Source organism: Vanacampus margaritifer, chromosome 8 (assembly GCF_051991255.1).
Source record: "Vanacampus margaritifer isolate UIUO_Vmar chromosome 8, RoL_Vmar_1.0, whole genome shotgun sequence".
Lineage (NCBI taxonomy): Eukaryota > Metazoa > Chordata > Actinopteri > Syngnathiformes > Syngnathidae > Vanacampus > Vanacampus margaritifer.
Window position 1 is genome coordinate 24,419,377 of NC_135439.1, and position 14,800 is coordinate 24,434,176.

A 14,800-nucleotide genomic window follows, 5' to 3' on the forward strand; every position below is an offset into this window, starting at 1 on the left:
GTGAGGCTGCAGAGGTCAACGTTAATCCTTCACACAGGTGGTGCACCTACACATACACACAACCAACAAATTCAATTTTAAATCAGGCGTTTCATACAGGCAGCATGGTCCACTACTGGTTAGCACCAAGGTTATTTTAGTTAATGAAAACGATCTAAAAAAAAAAAAACTATTTTTTTTTTTTGAAACAATTTCATGAACGAGATAAAATAAAAACAAAAATGCTTTTTAAAAAAACAAAAACTAACTGAAAGTACATTTAATGTTAACAAAACTAACAAAAACTAAGTATAGTTATAGCTATATCAATATAATTGGTTTTCGTCTTTGGTAATTATTTGAATACATGAGCCTTTGGGTATGATTTTTAATGTGATTGAAGTATATTTATTTCAATAATAACCATAATAAAGACATTTGAAAGTGTGTCACACAGAAGTGATGTCATCTAGCAGCAGCCAATAGAAAAGCACCTTCAGATGACGTCGCTCCTAGGCGACAATTTTGCACGCTTGACTTTTGGCTCCAATGGCTTGGCTCGTCTGCTTTTTCATTTAACTCAGCCGAAATGCAACGTTAGGTAAGCAATGTATTACTTTTTTCATTTCACCATAATATTTATTAAATATTGCGCACAAGTAAAATAAAAATAAAAAATAGAAAAGTAATACTCAAACTAAGCATTTAAAAAAAAAACACAGAACCACTCTGAAAACTAATTAAAATTAACTAAATTTAAAAAACAAAACTCAAAATAAAACAAAAACTAACTAAAATAAAAATTGCAAAACTATAATAACCCTGGTTAGCACATCTGCATCACAGTTTGGTTCAGGGTTTGAATCCCTGTCCCAACCTTCCTATGTGAAGTATGCATGTTTTTTATGGGAATGCTACTCCAGCTCCCTTTCAGATTCCAATAAAATGCATGTTAAAATGAATTGAGGTCAGTGATGTCCAAACCATGAACCGGGGGCATTTGCGGCCTGCTGTCAATGGTCAATTCGTCAATGTTTTTGTATGCGGCCTTTGGCAGAAAAAGTTTCTTCTAAATCCAAAGGTGTGAGTGGGAATGGTCGTTTCTCCTCATGTTCTCTGTGAGTTTAGCGTTTAGAGCAGGGGTCTATTTCACAAAGCAGGTTTAGTGAGAACCCTGAGTCAAAAAAAAAAAGAGAACCCTGAGTCAAGAAACCCTGAAATGTGGGAAACTCTGCATTTTCCGCTTCAGAAAGGGAGGTAACTTAAACCTGTTTCATAAAAAGAGGTAATATAAGCTCTCGGTCAGTTACCGCAGTAACAGTGTCCATGAACCTAACCTGGTCGGTAGCAGGTTTTTCACAATGAACCTTGAGTTTTTCCCTGTACCCGCCTCCTTTCAGCCACACACATCTAATTTCCTCATTTAATATAAATTTAATCCGTCCTTACATTTGCAACATTACCAGCCGTAGTCATATGCGCTCACATCGCAACATATATTGTGTTGCGCTCCATTTTTTTCTTATACCCGTTTGAATAATGTTTTTAATATTTCAATTAAGTTTTTTATATTTCAACTTGTCAAGTGCGCTTTCCTCCCGCAGAATAGCACCTAAATGAAATGAATTTATGAGCTATCATTCAACAGGTTTTCCCTGTAATATTTTTGTAATTGCAAAGGACTACATTTCAATTTACGCATAGACCCAAGCAGCAACATTCTCCCCGGGCCACGCCGCTTCCCTCCATGGGGAGCCGCTGCGGGGTTGCACTTTTTTTCTAAAGACATGTTCAAATTTGCCATATGTTAGCATTAAGATTTCCAGTTGAGAGGGGTAAAAAATTCGGAAGCAGAGGGCGGCGCTGCACTCTGCTTCCCCGTTGCCAAGGTAACTCCTCGAATCGGGGCTCCATTGATGTGGTCTTTTTAGTGTAATGATAACACGAGACGAAACTACCTCCAGGTGAAACTTGATAAAACTACCTCAAATCAGCTGTCCTGGAACCGAAAACACAGAGTTTCCTCTCTCAGTGTATGTCAACTCGCTGTTCAGTATTAGTCTCAGTGTTTGTTGAACATGCTTTGTGAAATGGACCCCAGGGATTTCAAATTCACGGCCTGCAGAAATATATTTTGCAGCCTGAGGTTAAAGTTCAATGTTAGTGTGGTCCCCACCTGTTTTGCCATGTCATTACCCTGGGTGTTTTATGTGTATGTTGTTGTTGTTGTTTTTTTTTATCACTTACAGGCTACCATAACTTGCATAACTTGACAACTTTTGGCAAAATGTAATTGTAATGAAGTGGCACTATAGAAGAAGAAAAATACTATATATCCTGTCACCCAGTCTCAGTCCTGTTGTTTTTCAAACTCTGCTGTGAAGAGAGCGGTTGGCAACTAAAACAGCATTATTTAAGAAAATCAGGGGTTTATTTCACAAAGCAGGTTTAGTGAGAACGTGAGATGAAGGTGCCGCGTTATTGCGCAGGGAATTAAATATTCGTCGTGCCATTGTTATCAGACCATAGATAGCTGGCATTTCCGGACAGTTATCTTTTTGAGTTGTACCGTTTTACATCACAGTCCATCACCTTCATACACAACTTAATCCATCCTTACATTTGCAACATTACCAGCCGTAGTCATGCGCTCACATCACAGCATATATTGTGTGTTGCGCTCCGTTTTTTTCTTATAACCGTTTGAATAATGTTCTTATAGTTCATCTTAAGTCAAGTGTGCTTCTCCCCCGCAGGATTGCACCCTAATGAAATTAATTAATGAGCTACCATTCAACAGGTTTCCTCTGTAATATTATTGTGATTGCAAAGGACTACATTTAAATTTACGCATTGACCTGACCCCCGAGCAGCAACGTTCTCCCACGCCGCCTTCCTCTATGGGGAGCTGCTGCAGTGTTGCACTTTTTTTTCTAAAGACATGTTCAACTTCGCCATATGATCGCAATAAGATTTTCAGTTGAGAGGGGTAAAAAACAAACAAATCGGTGCTCCATTGATGTGGACTTTTTAGTGTAGCCAGTGTAGCCAGGTGAAACAACTTTGCGTTGATATAACTACCTCAAATCAGCTGTCCTGGAACGGAAAACGCAGTTTCCTATCTCAGGGCATTATCAACTCGCTGTTCAGGGTTAGTTTGTTGAACATGCTTTGTGAAATGGACACCTTGGGGGGTTTTCCATCAACGCAGCTAAAGAAAGCAAGGCTCATGCAAAAAAGCGAGGCTGTAGTGAAGACCATCTCCGAATAAAGCGCCAAGTCGTTCCACTAACCCATTCCAGCCGCGTCTAGTCAAGGTTAACGTAAGACAGGCTTGCATAGCCTGGCTTTGTACACGCTCCCGGGGTAGACAAGAAACCCTGATGAGTTGATAGGCGAAATTGCAATCAATTATGTCAAAAGACAGCAAAACGAGAGCATTATACTTCTCACAAACAGAACAAAAGTTATTGATGGAGCTGTATGAAGAATTCAAGGCAGAAATCATCTAAAAAGGCAATTCTGCTGCTATCAATAAGACGAGAGAAATATCATTGGCAATTTAAAAAAATAAATAGCCGACAGACTATGTATAATTGTTTCATGTTAGATGTGTATGTCACATTAATAGTGTTATTAATTATCAATTTAATGTAAAGCACTTTGAATTGACCTATATATTCATTCTTCACTGTTACATCTCAACAGTAGCCAAAAGCGATCATGTCAACAAGTTGGCAGGTAGCCTATAACAATATATATAAAAAATAAAACTAAATAGGTGTCGAGCTATAAATATGTTGCCCACCATTGTAGCCACCAGAAAAAAGACTGAGGCTACTGGCAGAGGTGGGGGACCTCCGCCTGCTACATTCACATCAGCAGAAGATCTGGTGCTGAGCAGCAGTCTGGGGTGGGCACTGATTGAGGGAATAGAGGGGGGAACCCTGACCCATGTGGGTGGGAAGGCATTTTTTAAGTGACTATATTGTTTTTACCTCTTTTTATGTAGAACACTTATAATGATGATAATAATTATAAGGCATCTTGGAAGTTACATTTGATGTGTGACTTGAAGACTTCTATATGAATGAGTTTAATTAAAGCAATTTAAGCGATTTTGTAAACAGTGAAAGTGGTGAGAAATGATTTTCATGGACTTTTTATTTTTATTACATGAAATAAGTGATGCAAGTTGGCCCTCTAGGGTAGTGTGCTAAATTACATCTTATTTAAAAAAAAAGAAAAAAACGAAATGTGCAGAAATGTCATTAATCAACTACAATGTCATACAAAAGCAAATATACCATTTCAGGTGCTACACAAGCGCAGAAATCCACGTTTTTTTGACACACAGCTTAACTAAGTTTCACAGTTAACCTGCTCCGGAGCAGGTTAGGTCTGCATCATAAATTTCCAGGGTTACCGAATTGGCATTCACACAAACCACGTTGATGGAATGGAACACTGACTTAAAATGAGCCAGGTTTATTGAAATGAGCCAGGCTTTTCCACAGCATACATTTCCACGGATACTGAGTGGGAATTTATATAACCCACATTGATGGAACGGAACTCTGATAAAAAAATAAATAAAAAAAAAAGAGCCGGGTTCAGCGAAATAAGACAGGCTTTTCCTTAATTCGGCTTGATGGAATACCCCCCTAGAGTTGGAAGGGTTTTTGTTGTTGTTGAGCACAGGGCCACCCTGACATGTCTTGAATGCAAAATTGATGTGCACCTTTGACCACAAGGAACATGTTTGTTTGTTTTTGCCCCCCGTACCAGAATAAATTGCACTTCCACTACAGTCGCTGGCAGTGGCGCACATTTGTCAGAATGTGCGCAGGGAGTATAAACAATATTAATAAAGTTATTCTGCAGATATGTATTTGTTTTTAGTTTTCTTTAATGTTGATAAGTAAACAATGATATACAGAGGTGTACTTATAACAATTTTAAAAGCAAATTATACTGTTTATACTCCCGGCGGAGAGTTGGGGGATTGCGTAATATATTCTTCTTTCAGAAAAAAATAATTGAGAAGCTCTGCTCTACGGACAAAAGCGTGGGCCCCCCAAAAAACTTTTTCTAAATGCTTTAATGATTACAAATATATATTAAAATGTTACATTGAAGGCTACCTGTTTCAACTGAATATCTGCTCATTATAATTATGACACACACTGCAAATACATTCAGGAGCCATGTGTACTGCTTAGCACTAACGGGTTTCACGGAGCGGAAAATATTATGATTACCAGTCGTGACCTAAAGTATTGTAGTGGTTCAAAAAGTTCAACTTCATTGGCGTGTCATTACTAACCTTTATTAGTATGCAATTGCACATCCAAATTTGCTGCAGGAATGTGTGAGGGCCAATAATTAGTATTACAAATATTGCAATAGCAATATTACATGTTCATATAACAAAAACATATCAATAAGTTCTGATTTGGCTTAAGTTGAATTTCAAATGGAACAAAGAGTCCTTGCAATGTTGAATCACAACCTATTACTTTCCAGCAAACCATGACTTGCCTTGCTTAGGTACCCAGCCATAGCAAATACTGCATAGGGCATTTACTATTAGCTTGTAATTGAACGTTTCATATAGCAATACATTTTTTAGTCAGGACAATCGCGGGCAGGGTTTGATAAATCAGAAACTTTCTTTCTGGAATTTCGATGTTGTCCCCATGACATTTTGACCAGGAAGTGGAGTGAGGGGACAACAAAACACAGCCTAAACTTACTACTAGTGGTGCAACAGATCACAATAGTCACGTTTCGGATCCCAAATTTATCGGATTGCTTTTCGGATCAGCAAAAAAATTTTAATAAAATAAATAGTACTTTGTCTTCATTTATTTTGTAAAATGCTTATGCCCATTAAAAAAAATCCACTCAAAATGTCTAATATGGCTTTTTAGGATCTAGGAACACAACTTTAAGTGCAATATTTTATACTTTCGGGGTGGCATTGTGATAATGTTGGTAGAAACTATGTCTTTTCAATAAAAACCTCGATATGTAAGCCAACACGTCGAAAACGGAAGTCAAGGTAGCAGTTACGCCGCCACGCAGTCCGACTTCAAAGTAAGAGCCTGCTAAGGGTATTTGCAATGTTGCAGTATTATTTGGAACGCTTTATTTTGAAATTATGCTCAGCGTAGGAAATGTCTTGTGTAGGCTTGACAGTCCGTGGTTGTGTGACGTATGGTGGAAGTTACGTCTAAGTCGAGCAGTATTTTGTCTAATTACTGCCACTTAGAGGCTTGGCATGCTTAGAAATTACCTTCTCCGTTTTGGTGTGTGTTTATGTGGAGATGTTTTTTTAAACAGACGAGGCAGTGTTGATGGACTTTTTTTTCTACACGGGGAGGGGGGAAATATTCGGTTTTAAAAATACCCTGCTACATGTGTAAAAAGCCTCAATTGAAAGCTGCCTGCAGTCCACAGTTACAAAACTGAAATGGCTTTACAGCCCACTAGATGGCGGTCGCGAACCAAGCCAATGGTTAAGAATCACTTCTCTTGCGTGTACTAAGTGTAGCCCACCTCTCGACTCAAAGTCCACTGTTCTCCAGCTCACCTATGACCCTAATGAGGGCAAATGGCATAGAAATTGAATATAATGCACGTGTATATGTAGTATAATGAAATGTATTTATATTAATCTCTTTTTTTTTTCTTGTTAGATCAAACACGGCTGTCACAGCAGATCAGGCCATGATTACTGGAGACACTGACCCGCAAATAGAACCTAAACAACAGACCGCACTAAACAAAAATGACAATGGTGTAGACAATTTGGAAACGCCCCCGCTGTCAGCTCCTTGTTCTGGTCATGACACAGTGAAAAACAACGGGAGACAAGGAGACCGTGGAGGAAAAAGTGAAGATGCAGGTGAAGGGCCTGACTGTGGCCATGCGCAAACAAAACACAATCCAAATGGTTGCAGTAATCATTTCCCCCCCAACGCCATGCCCCAAAACTACAACAGTAAACCCCCTCAATCTCAAAGTCACAGCACTTGTACACCTCAAAGACAACAAGAAGGCAACAATGACGCAAGGGAACAGCACCAGAATGTGGTGCTGAGGAGGGGATTTGTTCCCAGAACTGCCCCTGAGAGAGTGGCCCAAAGGAAAAGCTCAATGGCACAGCTGCAGCATTGGGTCAATCAGCGGCGGGTCATGGTGTCCCAGGAGGACATCAACAGGTAGTTAGAATCATAAATATGGCGATATGTGACTTTTAAAACTTCCAAATCATTTACTGGCCATACATAACACTGGTTAACAGCAAATTTTGACCAGAGATGGTTTTATGTGTCCCTAAACTGAGAGATACTTGGCTACTAGTGTGAAGGGCTACAAGTTTGATACAACTTTATCATATTTTATTATTTGGATACAATCAGCAATCAGCATACAAAGTTGACCACAAAAACTGTCCGACACAAATATTGTTGCCTTGTAACGGGCAATTACTGAGTAATTGCTAGAATCAATCGATAGGATAAGCAATTCTAAAAAGATTTTTCCTTAGTTGTTAGGAACTAATGGCATTTATCTATGTGAAAACACCAATCGTGTTCATGATTTCTCACAATACTTATGAAACAGATAAATATATGTGACACTTTATTTCTATAATTCTCTTACATCTTACATCATTTAAAACTCACCTAGTATTTATATTGCAAGAAATATCCGAGAATAATCACCATTTAGAGATCCAACTAATTATTTATTCAAAATTAAAATTGTTAAAATGTCATCAATTATTAGATTATAGTATTCTTCAAATTATGCTGAAAGCTCACAATAAAACTTTACCAATCAATATTTTTGAAATATTTGAAATAAGAGAAAGCCATGCAGTATAAGTTAAAAGGAACAGATAGATATATAAAAAAAAAAAAAGAAGAAGGAAAAAAACAAGATTCAGGACTAGACTGAAGGAACATTGTGTTTCTGCAAAATAAATCAGTTTATTGAACAATTTGAATAAAGAAAACAAAGAAAAAAATCCAACTCAAACATCACATTTTAAAGTATAATTACATCCAGCTTGTTAAAGAAATATGAAATAGGTTAATTACATTTGATCATTATGTCAATATTATTAACAGTTTTCCTTTTTAAAGACAATACGTTTTTTGTGTTAACCTCTTTTACTCGTATTAACCAATGTCAATTTTGTTGTTATGAACGTCAGTAGCTGAATTGTAAACTGAGAACTATAAAGTCATATGACTGTGTGTGAGACCAGCTGTTATTTATTTATTTATTTATGTTGTTTTTAACTTACATTATTTTTTAACAGAATTCTGGGGAGAATTGGGGACTTGTTGTCTTTATGGTCCATTTCATTCTTTATATGGGACTTTTAGAATTACATTATATATATTATTTGGTTTTTAGAAATGAATGAAATAGATGAAGAAAATGAAGAAAAAAATCAAATCACAATTCAAACTCCTAGAAAATCACAATGCCCCTTCACCTGGGAGTATTTTTATTTATGTGGTCCTTGGTGGGGGGCGGGCTACCTAAAATTGTTGTTGACCAATTTTTCAGTTAGCGATGTTGTGCGGAGTAATCTGCACTGAGTTTCTGTCGCTAATGCATAGTGATTATACTTCATAATGTCAAATATGCTTGAGTTGACATTTGCAGACAATAATGGTCTTTGGAGGCAGAGCCTTTATTGGTGTATTGTCTTTGTTGTCCTTTATTGTGTAAAGCATCTTAAAGTGTCTGAATAAGCGCTATATAAATTTGATGTATTATTATTATCATCATATTGCATTGTCGTCTGCTACTTTTAATTGCGTGAAATCCACTTTATCAATCTACCGGATTAAAATAAGGGTTATATCGCAAGGGGTTTTAATGACTGACAATTAAAAAACTACACTTTCAGATCTAAAAGTTCTTCCACATACACAATATCTCAATTTCTCTTAAATATTGTTCACATACCAATCTAAATCTGTGATAGTGAGCACTTCTCCTTTGCTGATATAATCCATCCCACCAGTTCTGACTGGGGACCCAAAAAACTAGTCATTTTTTCACAAAACTGCACCTTTCAGAGTGGCCTTTTACTGTGGTCAGTCTAATGGGCTCGACACACGGGAGGTGACAAGTGACAGCGAAATACGTATCTCGTCGCCTCCCAGATCTCAACACATATAAGCAGCCGTGACGGCGGCGGCAGACGTTGCTCTCTTGTTACATCAGATTTGATTGTCTATTAAATTGGAGGGACTCTAAACATTTTAATTTTAAACACAAAAGTTTTACTACAGTACGTAATTATAATATATATAATATACGTAATAATTGTATTATTATTATTATTATCATTAACTCTTACAAAAAACGGTAAAGAAAACTTACCGGACAAATTAACCCTGTACAAACAAGCTCTCATGCACCGGCCTTTTTGTTGAAGTCACGGAAATCATTGCATGAAGTATCGTACAAAATGATAGTTTTTTTTTTATGTATTAGTTTTTTTTAACTAAATGATAGTCGGATACTGCATTTTTCTTGATAGCCCACTGTGTAGCATACCCTGCATTTATTGGCTCATTAATGAAACCTTTGCTTATTGGTTGAAGCCCCGGCGACAGTGACAAAAGTTGAACATGTTTCAACTTTCGAGGGCCTACGCGTGCAATTTTCACATACACAAATGTCGTGTGTCGCAGAGGGGGAGGCGGGAAGGCGATTTTCGCCTTGTCGCCCCGCTTCCATAGGAAATGAATTGAGAGCGAGCAACGTCGCCTCCGGTGTGCAGAAGCCCATAAGGCACACCAGTGCCATACCATACTGTCTAATCACCATCTTGATATGGCACACCTGTGAGGTGGGATGGATTATCTCGACAAAAGAGAAGTGCTAACTATCACAGATTTAGACTGGTTCATGAACAATATTTGAAAGAAATGGTGATATTGTGTATGCGGAAGAAGTTTTAGATATTTGAGTTTATTGAGCAAAAATAATGTTGCGTTTATATTTTTGTTGAGTATGTGACAAGTTGTTATGCTGTAGTCATATTTCATTAAATGTATGTGGGATTCAACTTCTATACCCTGCCAATAGATTAGGTGACCGAAGATGTGCACTACTGATGCCTTATAGCTGGTTGAAAAAAAACAATACCACATTCACCTAAAGATATGGCGTGGTTTGCATATCGTCACTCAAAGACAAAAATTCAATCAGATTTTTGTTTCTTTCTTTTTCCTGTTCTTCTAGTCCATCCCATTATTATCCAGCGAGCCAAGGGTTCAACTACTATGGCTACTCTGGTGACCCCCAGTATTTGGAGGAGTATGCGCTGTACCCACCAGGAATCCGGCCTGATAGCATTTGCTCTGTCTCTGCTGTGGGGGGATATGACCACCGCTGGGCTGTTGAGGAAAAGCGGCGCTCACTAAGGGATGGGCCTCACCAATTGTACGGTCCGCCATCCCCCAGGGACTCTTGGGGACCACAGTACTACAGTGGAGTTGAGAAGTCTATGAGACGTCTTTCCATTCAGCCACGTTCCAGGTCTGTGCCCAGGTCACCATCCTTGTCCTCTGGGGGGGCCTACTCACCAGTATCACACAACTTTGTCTCACCGGCTCGATCACCATCTGCACGTTTTGACCGCTTTAAGGGGAGAATGAGGGATGACGTGATCTATGCTGATCCGTCTGTCTATAACCTAAGGAGATCGCTCAGCTCGCCAAAGGTGAGATACGCATCACTGTAATTTAGAAAAAATATATACTTAACTTTACAGCACAATTAACTCATTCACTCCCATACATTTTTCACTTCGCTCCTGGCTGTTTTATTGGATTTTGACTGATTTTGCAAGGTACACAGAATATTGTGTTCTATTGCTATAAAAACATGGAACATACCATAAGAAAGATTACAGTCTTTTCTTTCATCAGGGAAAAAAAGTATATTTGTATCTGTTTCCGTATTACAGCAATTAGCAATAGAATATAGCTAAGTTTGATCATTATTCACAAACCTGTTTAAAATAATGGGGAAAAGTGCTTGTTGCAACATGGCCCTGGTTGATCTCTCCTACTCTGCTGCCACCTACTGGCTGTTTTTTTGTAATAATTACCATTGCTTTAAGCGACCTCTTCAGGTCAGTGGCTGCATCAAAGCCTTCTGTATACTCTAGCACCGCCCCCCGACCCCCACCCCTTACATTTTGAGCTGAATGTAGTTGTTTTTTTAATGGGTAAAAGTGTTTTATAAAATGAATGAGGAAGTTCTATTTAAAAAATAATAATAATTATGAAAAGACCTCAAAGTGCAATTTAAAGCACATTCCTTTCCTTTAAACATGGAAAGTGAATTTTAATGCAGCCTTGGTCCAGAATATGGAAAAATAATTCAAGTAAGCCATTTACCAGCTGTCAAACTCATTCACAGCTATCAGCTGGACACTCGTTGGTAATGCTAATAGCTAGCCGCTAGCCACTTACGTCGTAGACTTTTGCCATATCATACAATGACGGCGTACTTAATTAGCAGTTTCTTAGCACCCTAAATTAGCGATTTAATATGAGTTTGGGATAGCGTTGTGTTGATCACAACTACAATGTCGATCAAAACTACAATAAAGAAAGCCTAAACATCTAAAAGGGAAGTTGAGCTAGCCATTATGCCACAACATGGGTTAACTTCAAAGTAAAAGTGTACTAAGTCTATTTACATTGCCCTCAATGTATTACTGTATTTGGTCAACTTTATTTTGAAGTTAGGCTTAGCATGTTACGTTGAATATGTTTTAGCTTCCTTGACATGTCTGAATGGTGTCCATTGTGAATACGCACTGTTGTCCCCCCACACCCACCAACCAATCCGCGGATCGTGGGCGATCCGAACTGTGGGGCCTGATCCGAACCAACCACGGATCACGGAACCAATGATTATCCGTTGCACCACTAATTTTTGGGAGTGCAAGACAAAGTATTAAAAAACATATTTATACATTTTGGGGTTTGAATGAGTTAACTAACGTTAGTTTGTAATTTTAGGTTGTAGTTTTAGAAGGGGAATGAACAATCAAAACGCACCATCAAAACTAATGAAATGTCAAATGTCTCTACTAAGTTTCCAGAAAAAATGTTAAGTAACCATAGACGAAGATAAAAGAAAGGATGAAAGATTGATGTTGTGACCATTTTCACCTTTCGCTAGTCTAACATCCTTGCTGTCGTTCATGCCTCCATCTTACTCTTTCTTCATTATCGTATTCCCTTCCTTCAGTATGACTACTCTGGCGATAGGAGGTCCATAAATCAAGGATTATACCACCACAACTACCCTGTATCCCCTTCCATCCACAATAAAATGGTATGTGCTGCCAATGTGCTGCAATGCATTTCAATCTACATAGCATAACAGAACATACAGAAATACTCATGTGGTGGTTAGGCCCATTATTTTGAATATAGGTAAGCTTTTGCAGCTACTAATAGTAAGTTTCTCTGTCATAGCTACCTGGGCATCAATTTCTTCCAGACATTCTCCTATTTCGTTCTATGCACTCAGTTTTAAATATGTTTGAGTGTGTGTGTGTGTATGTGTGTGAATGTGCAATAATTTTGAGAGTGTTTAGCTCTTTTTACAATTAAATCTACAGTAACTGCTTGCCAAGTTATGTGACACAGTGCACTACTTGTAGTAAATGGTGAGTCAGATGAGTTTCCAAGCATGCCAAACCATACTGGTGATGTGTTTTTTATTATTTTTTTTGTGGGGTAAATTCTTCACAGTTATTTTTATATATATCATTTTATATCCATTTGATGTCATTGTAATACAACATGCCACCATAATTTGTTACAGTCTATGAAGTACAGTACAAAAGAGCTATGTGGATTCCTCACACCACATGAATACGCATAATAGAAATGTCAATCTAAGGCCCCTATCCCACTGAGTTACGAGCGTTGCCAAACGTTGCCTTTCGCCAGAGTTCGACAGGGTTCGCAATTGGTCGGAATATGTCGCATTTGTGTTCGGAGTTATGGGGTAAATCAGAAAAATTCTTTCCCATTAATAAATTCACTCTGACACCCATATACTATGGTGAGAGAGAGCTTGTGTTGAGGCGGAGCGCGCTGTTTGGAGAAGTGGGTCTCTGCCAGGAACAGCACACACATTGCAATCATATTTCAAAAACGAAAAACAAAAGGCTAGCTTGGAGAAATGTGTTGAACATGTTTTCTAATTTGTATTTAACTTGTTTTACAAGTGCTCAATGTGCCCCAGCCTGGGCTGCGTGGATATGAGTCAAACCGGTGATAAAACGCAACACACACACAGGTGACAGGTGCTCGGCCGCTACAGACACAAAACATTATGTCACTTTATGTCCAAAAAACAAAAAACAGCTGTTAGTCACCCAAATTTACGAGTATCCTACATGTGACATATGATAATCATAGTCTGGAAATATTAGAATGGAACTCGCAATATTTTTGATAATATTTAAAGCGTTAAGCATTGTTATGATGATTATGATGATTATGACTATTATGATGATTATGATGATTATTATGATTATTATTATTGGGCCTTGAATGGGCGGCAGCGCTTCCGTCTTAAATATAATCCAAAATATGGCTGCCTTCATTCGTTCTAATATTTTTAGACTATGATTAACATATGTCTGCACATGTACTCATATTTTGGGGACAACCAGTCACGGTTTTCTTTCATAATGCCACTGAGGACCGGTTGCGCACATGAAGGAATTGGCTGTGTCGCGCGCTCTGCTCCAGTCACTTAAAAATGTCTTTCCCCCCTCTTTCTTTCTCCAAGAAAGAAAACTGAGATGGAGTGATATCTAAATTATGGCAACTTGACGACACCATACCCATTTTATAGCACAATTAGACCAGGAAATAAGTCCAAAATGAACACGCAAACGCCTCACGGATGACGACGACGTGACTGGATAAAAATGTCCAATAATTACATCTTCTAATAAAAAGGAAACAAAAATAATATTTTTTATCTGTTGTGTGGGTCAATTTCACTCAAATTTTAGGTTAATTCGCGCCTTGTCTCAAATGTCGCTTTTACATCTCAAACACGTCGCAGATATGTCTCAAAATGACAGAGACGACAACCTCATATTTTGCTAATTCAACATTCACAGCATTCGCCAATGTTCGCAGTTCAGTGGGATAGGGGCTTTAGAGAAAGTAGATTGCATAATACCATACAGTGTAGTGCATTTTTTTCGTAGCGATGGGAAAATGAATCTTCAAGAAGCATGTGTGATATATTTATATATTTTTTGTTTGTTTTTTTACTCCTCTAGATTGTGATCTAGGTGCAATGAAAACCAGGAGTGCCATCTAGAGGAGTCCAAAAATATCACAATTGCTTTCTGAAGCTTCTTTTGTCCACTACATCTTGGTGAAATTAACATTGCAGCCTAATGTAACAAGCACTTTTCATTTCTATGAATTGCAAAATATTATATAAAATATATAACAGCTTTCTGTAGCTCAAAGCAACTTTTTTGTTTGCATGTCCTAATTTCTACTAACAAAAATTGACAATACCAATCAGACTGATGCTTTGCTTAAAGGGATAGTGTGTATTATTTAGGGCCGTCTAGTGGTGAACTAATAGGATGCAACGTTTTTTAAGCACACACACTATGGTGCTTCAGAGACCACACTGCGCAAGGCTACCACCAATTACTACCAATTATTATTTGGAGTGAGCGAGTCAGCAGCTTTGCAAGCAGGAGCAGTGGGAGTGG

At 38.1% G+C, this 14,800-nt stretch overlaps 1 protein-coding gene across 18 annotated transcripts in view; it reads left to right on the forward strand.

The window, feature by feature from the left end:
• The window catches only part of plekha6 (pleckstrin homology domain containing, family A member 6), a 135,278-nt gene that overhangs the window by 86,453 nt on the left and 34,025 nt on the right, over window positions 1-14,800 (forward strand). For 12 of the 18 annotated variants that reach the window (XM_077573053.1, XM_077573054.1, XM_077573058.1 and 9 more), the window contains 4 exons: window positions 1-37; window positions 6,681-7,205; window positions 10,261-10,741; window positions 12,286-12,372. The exon at window positions 1-37 is cut by the window's left edge. In XM_077573053.1, coding sequence (XP_077429179.1) covers window positions 1-37; window positions 6,681-7,205; window positions 10,261-10,741; window positions 12,286-12,372 — 1,130 coding nt within the window. The remainder of the gene's footprint in view (window positions 38-6,680; window positions 7,206-10,260; window positions 10,742-12,285; window positions 12,373-14,800) is intronic. The other 6 variants (XM_077573057.1, XM_077573063.1, XM_077573060.1 and 3 more) reach the window with 2 other exon arrangements.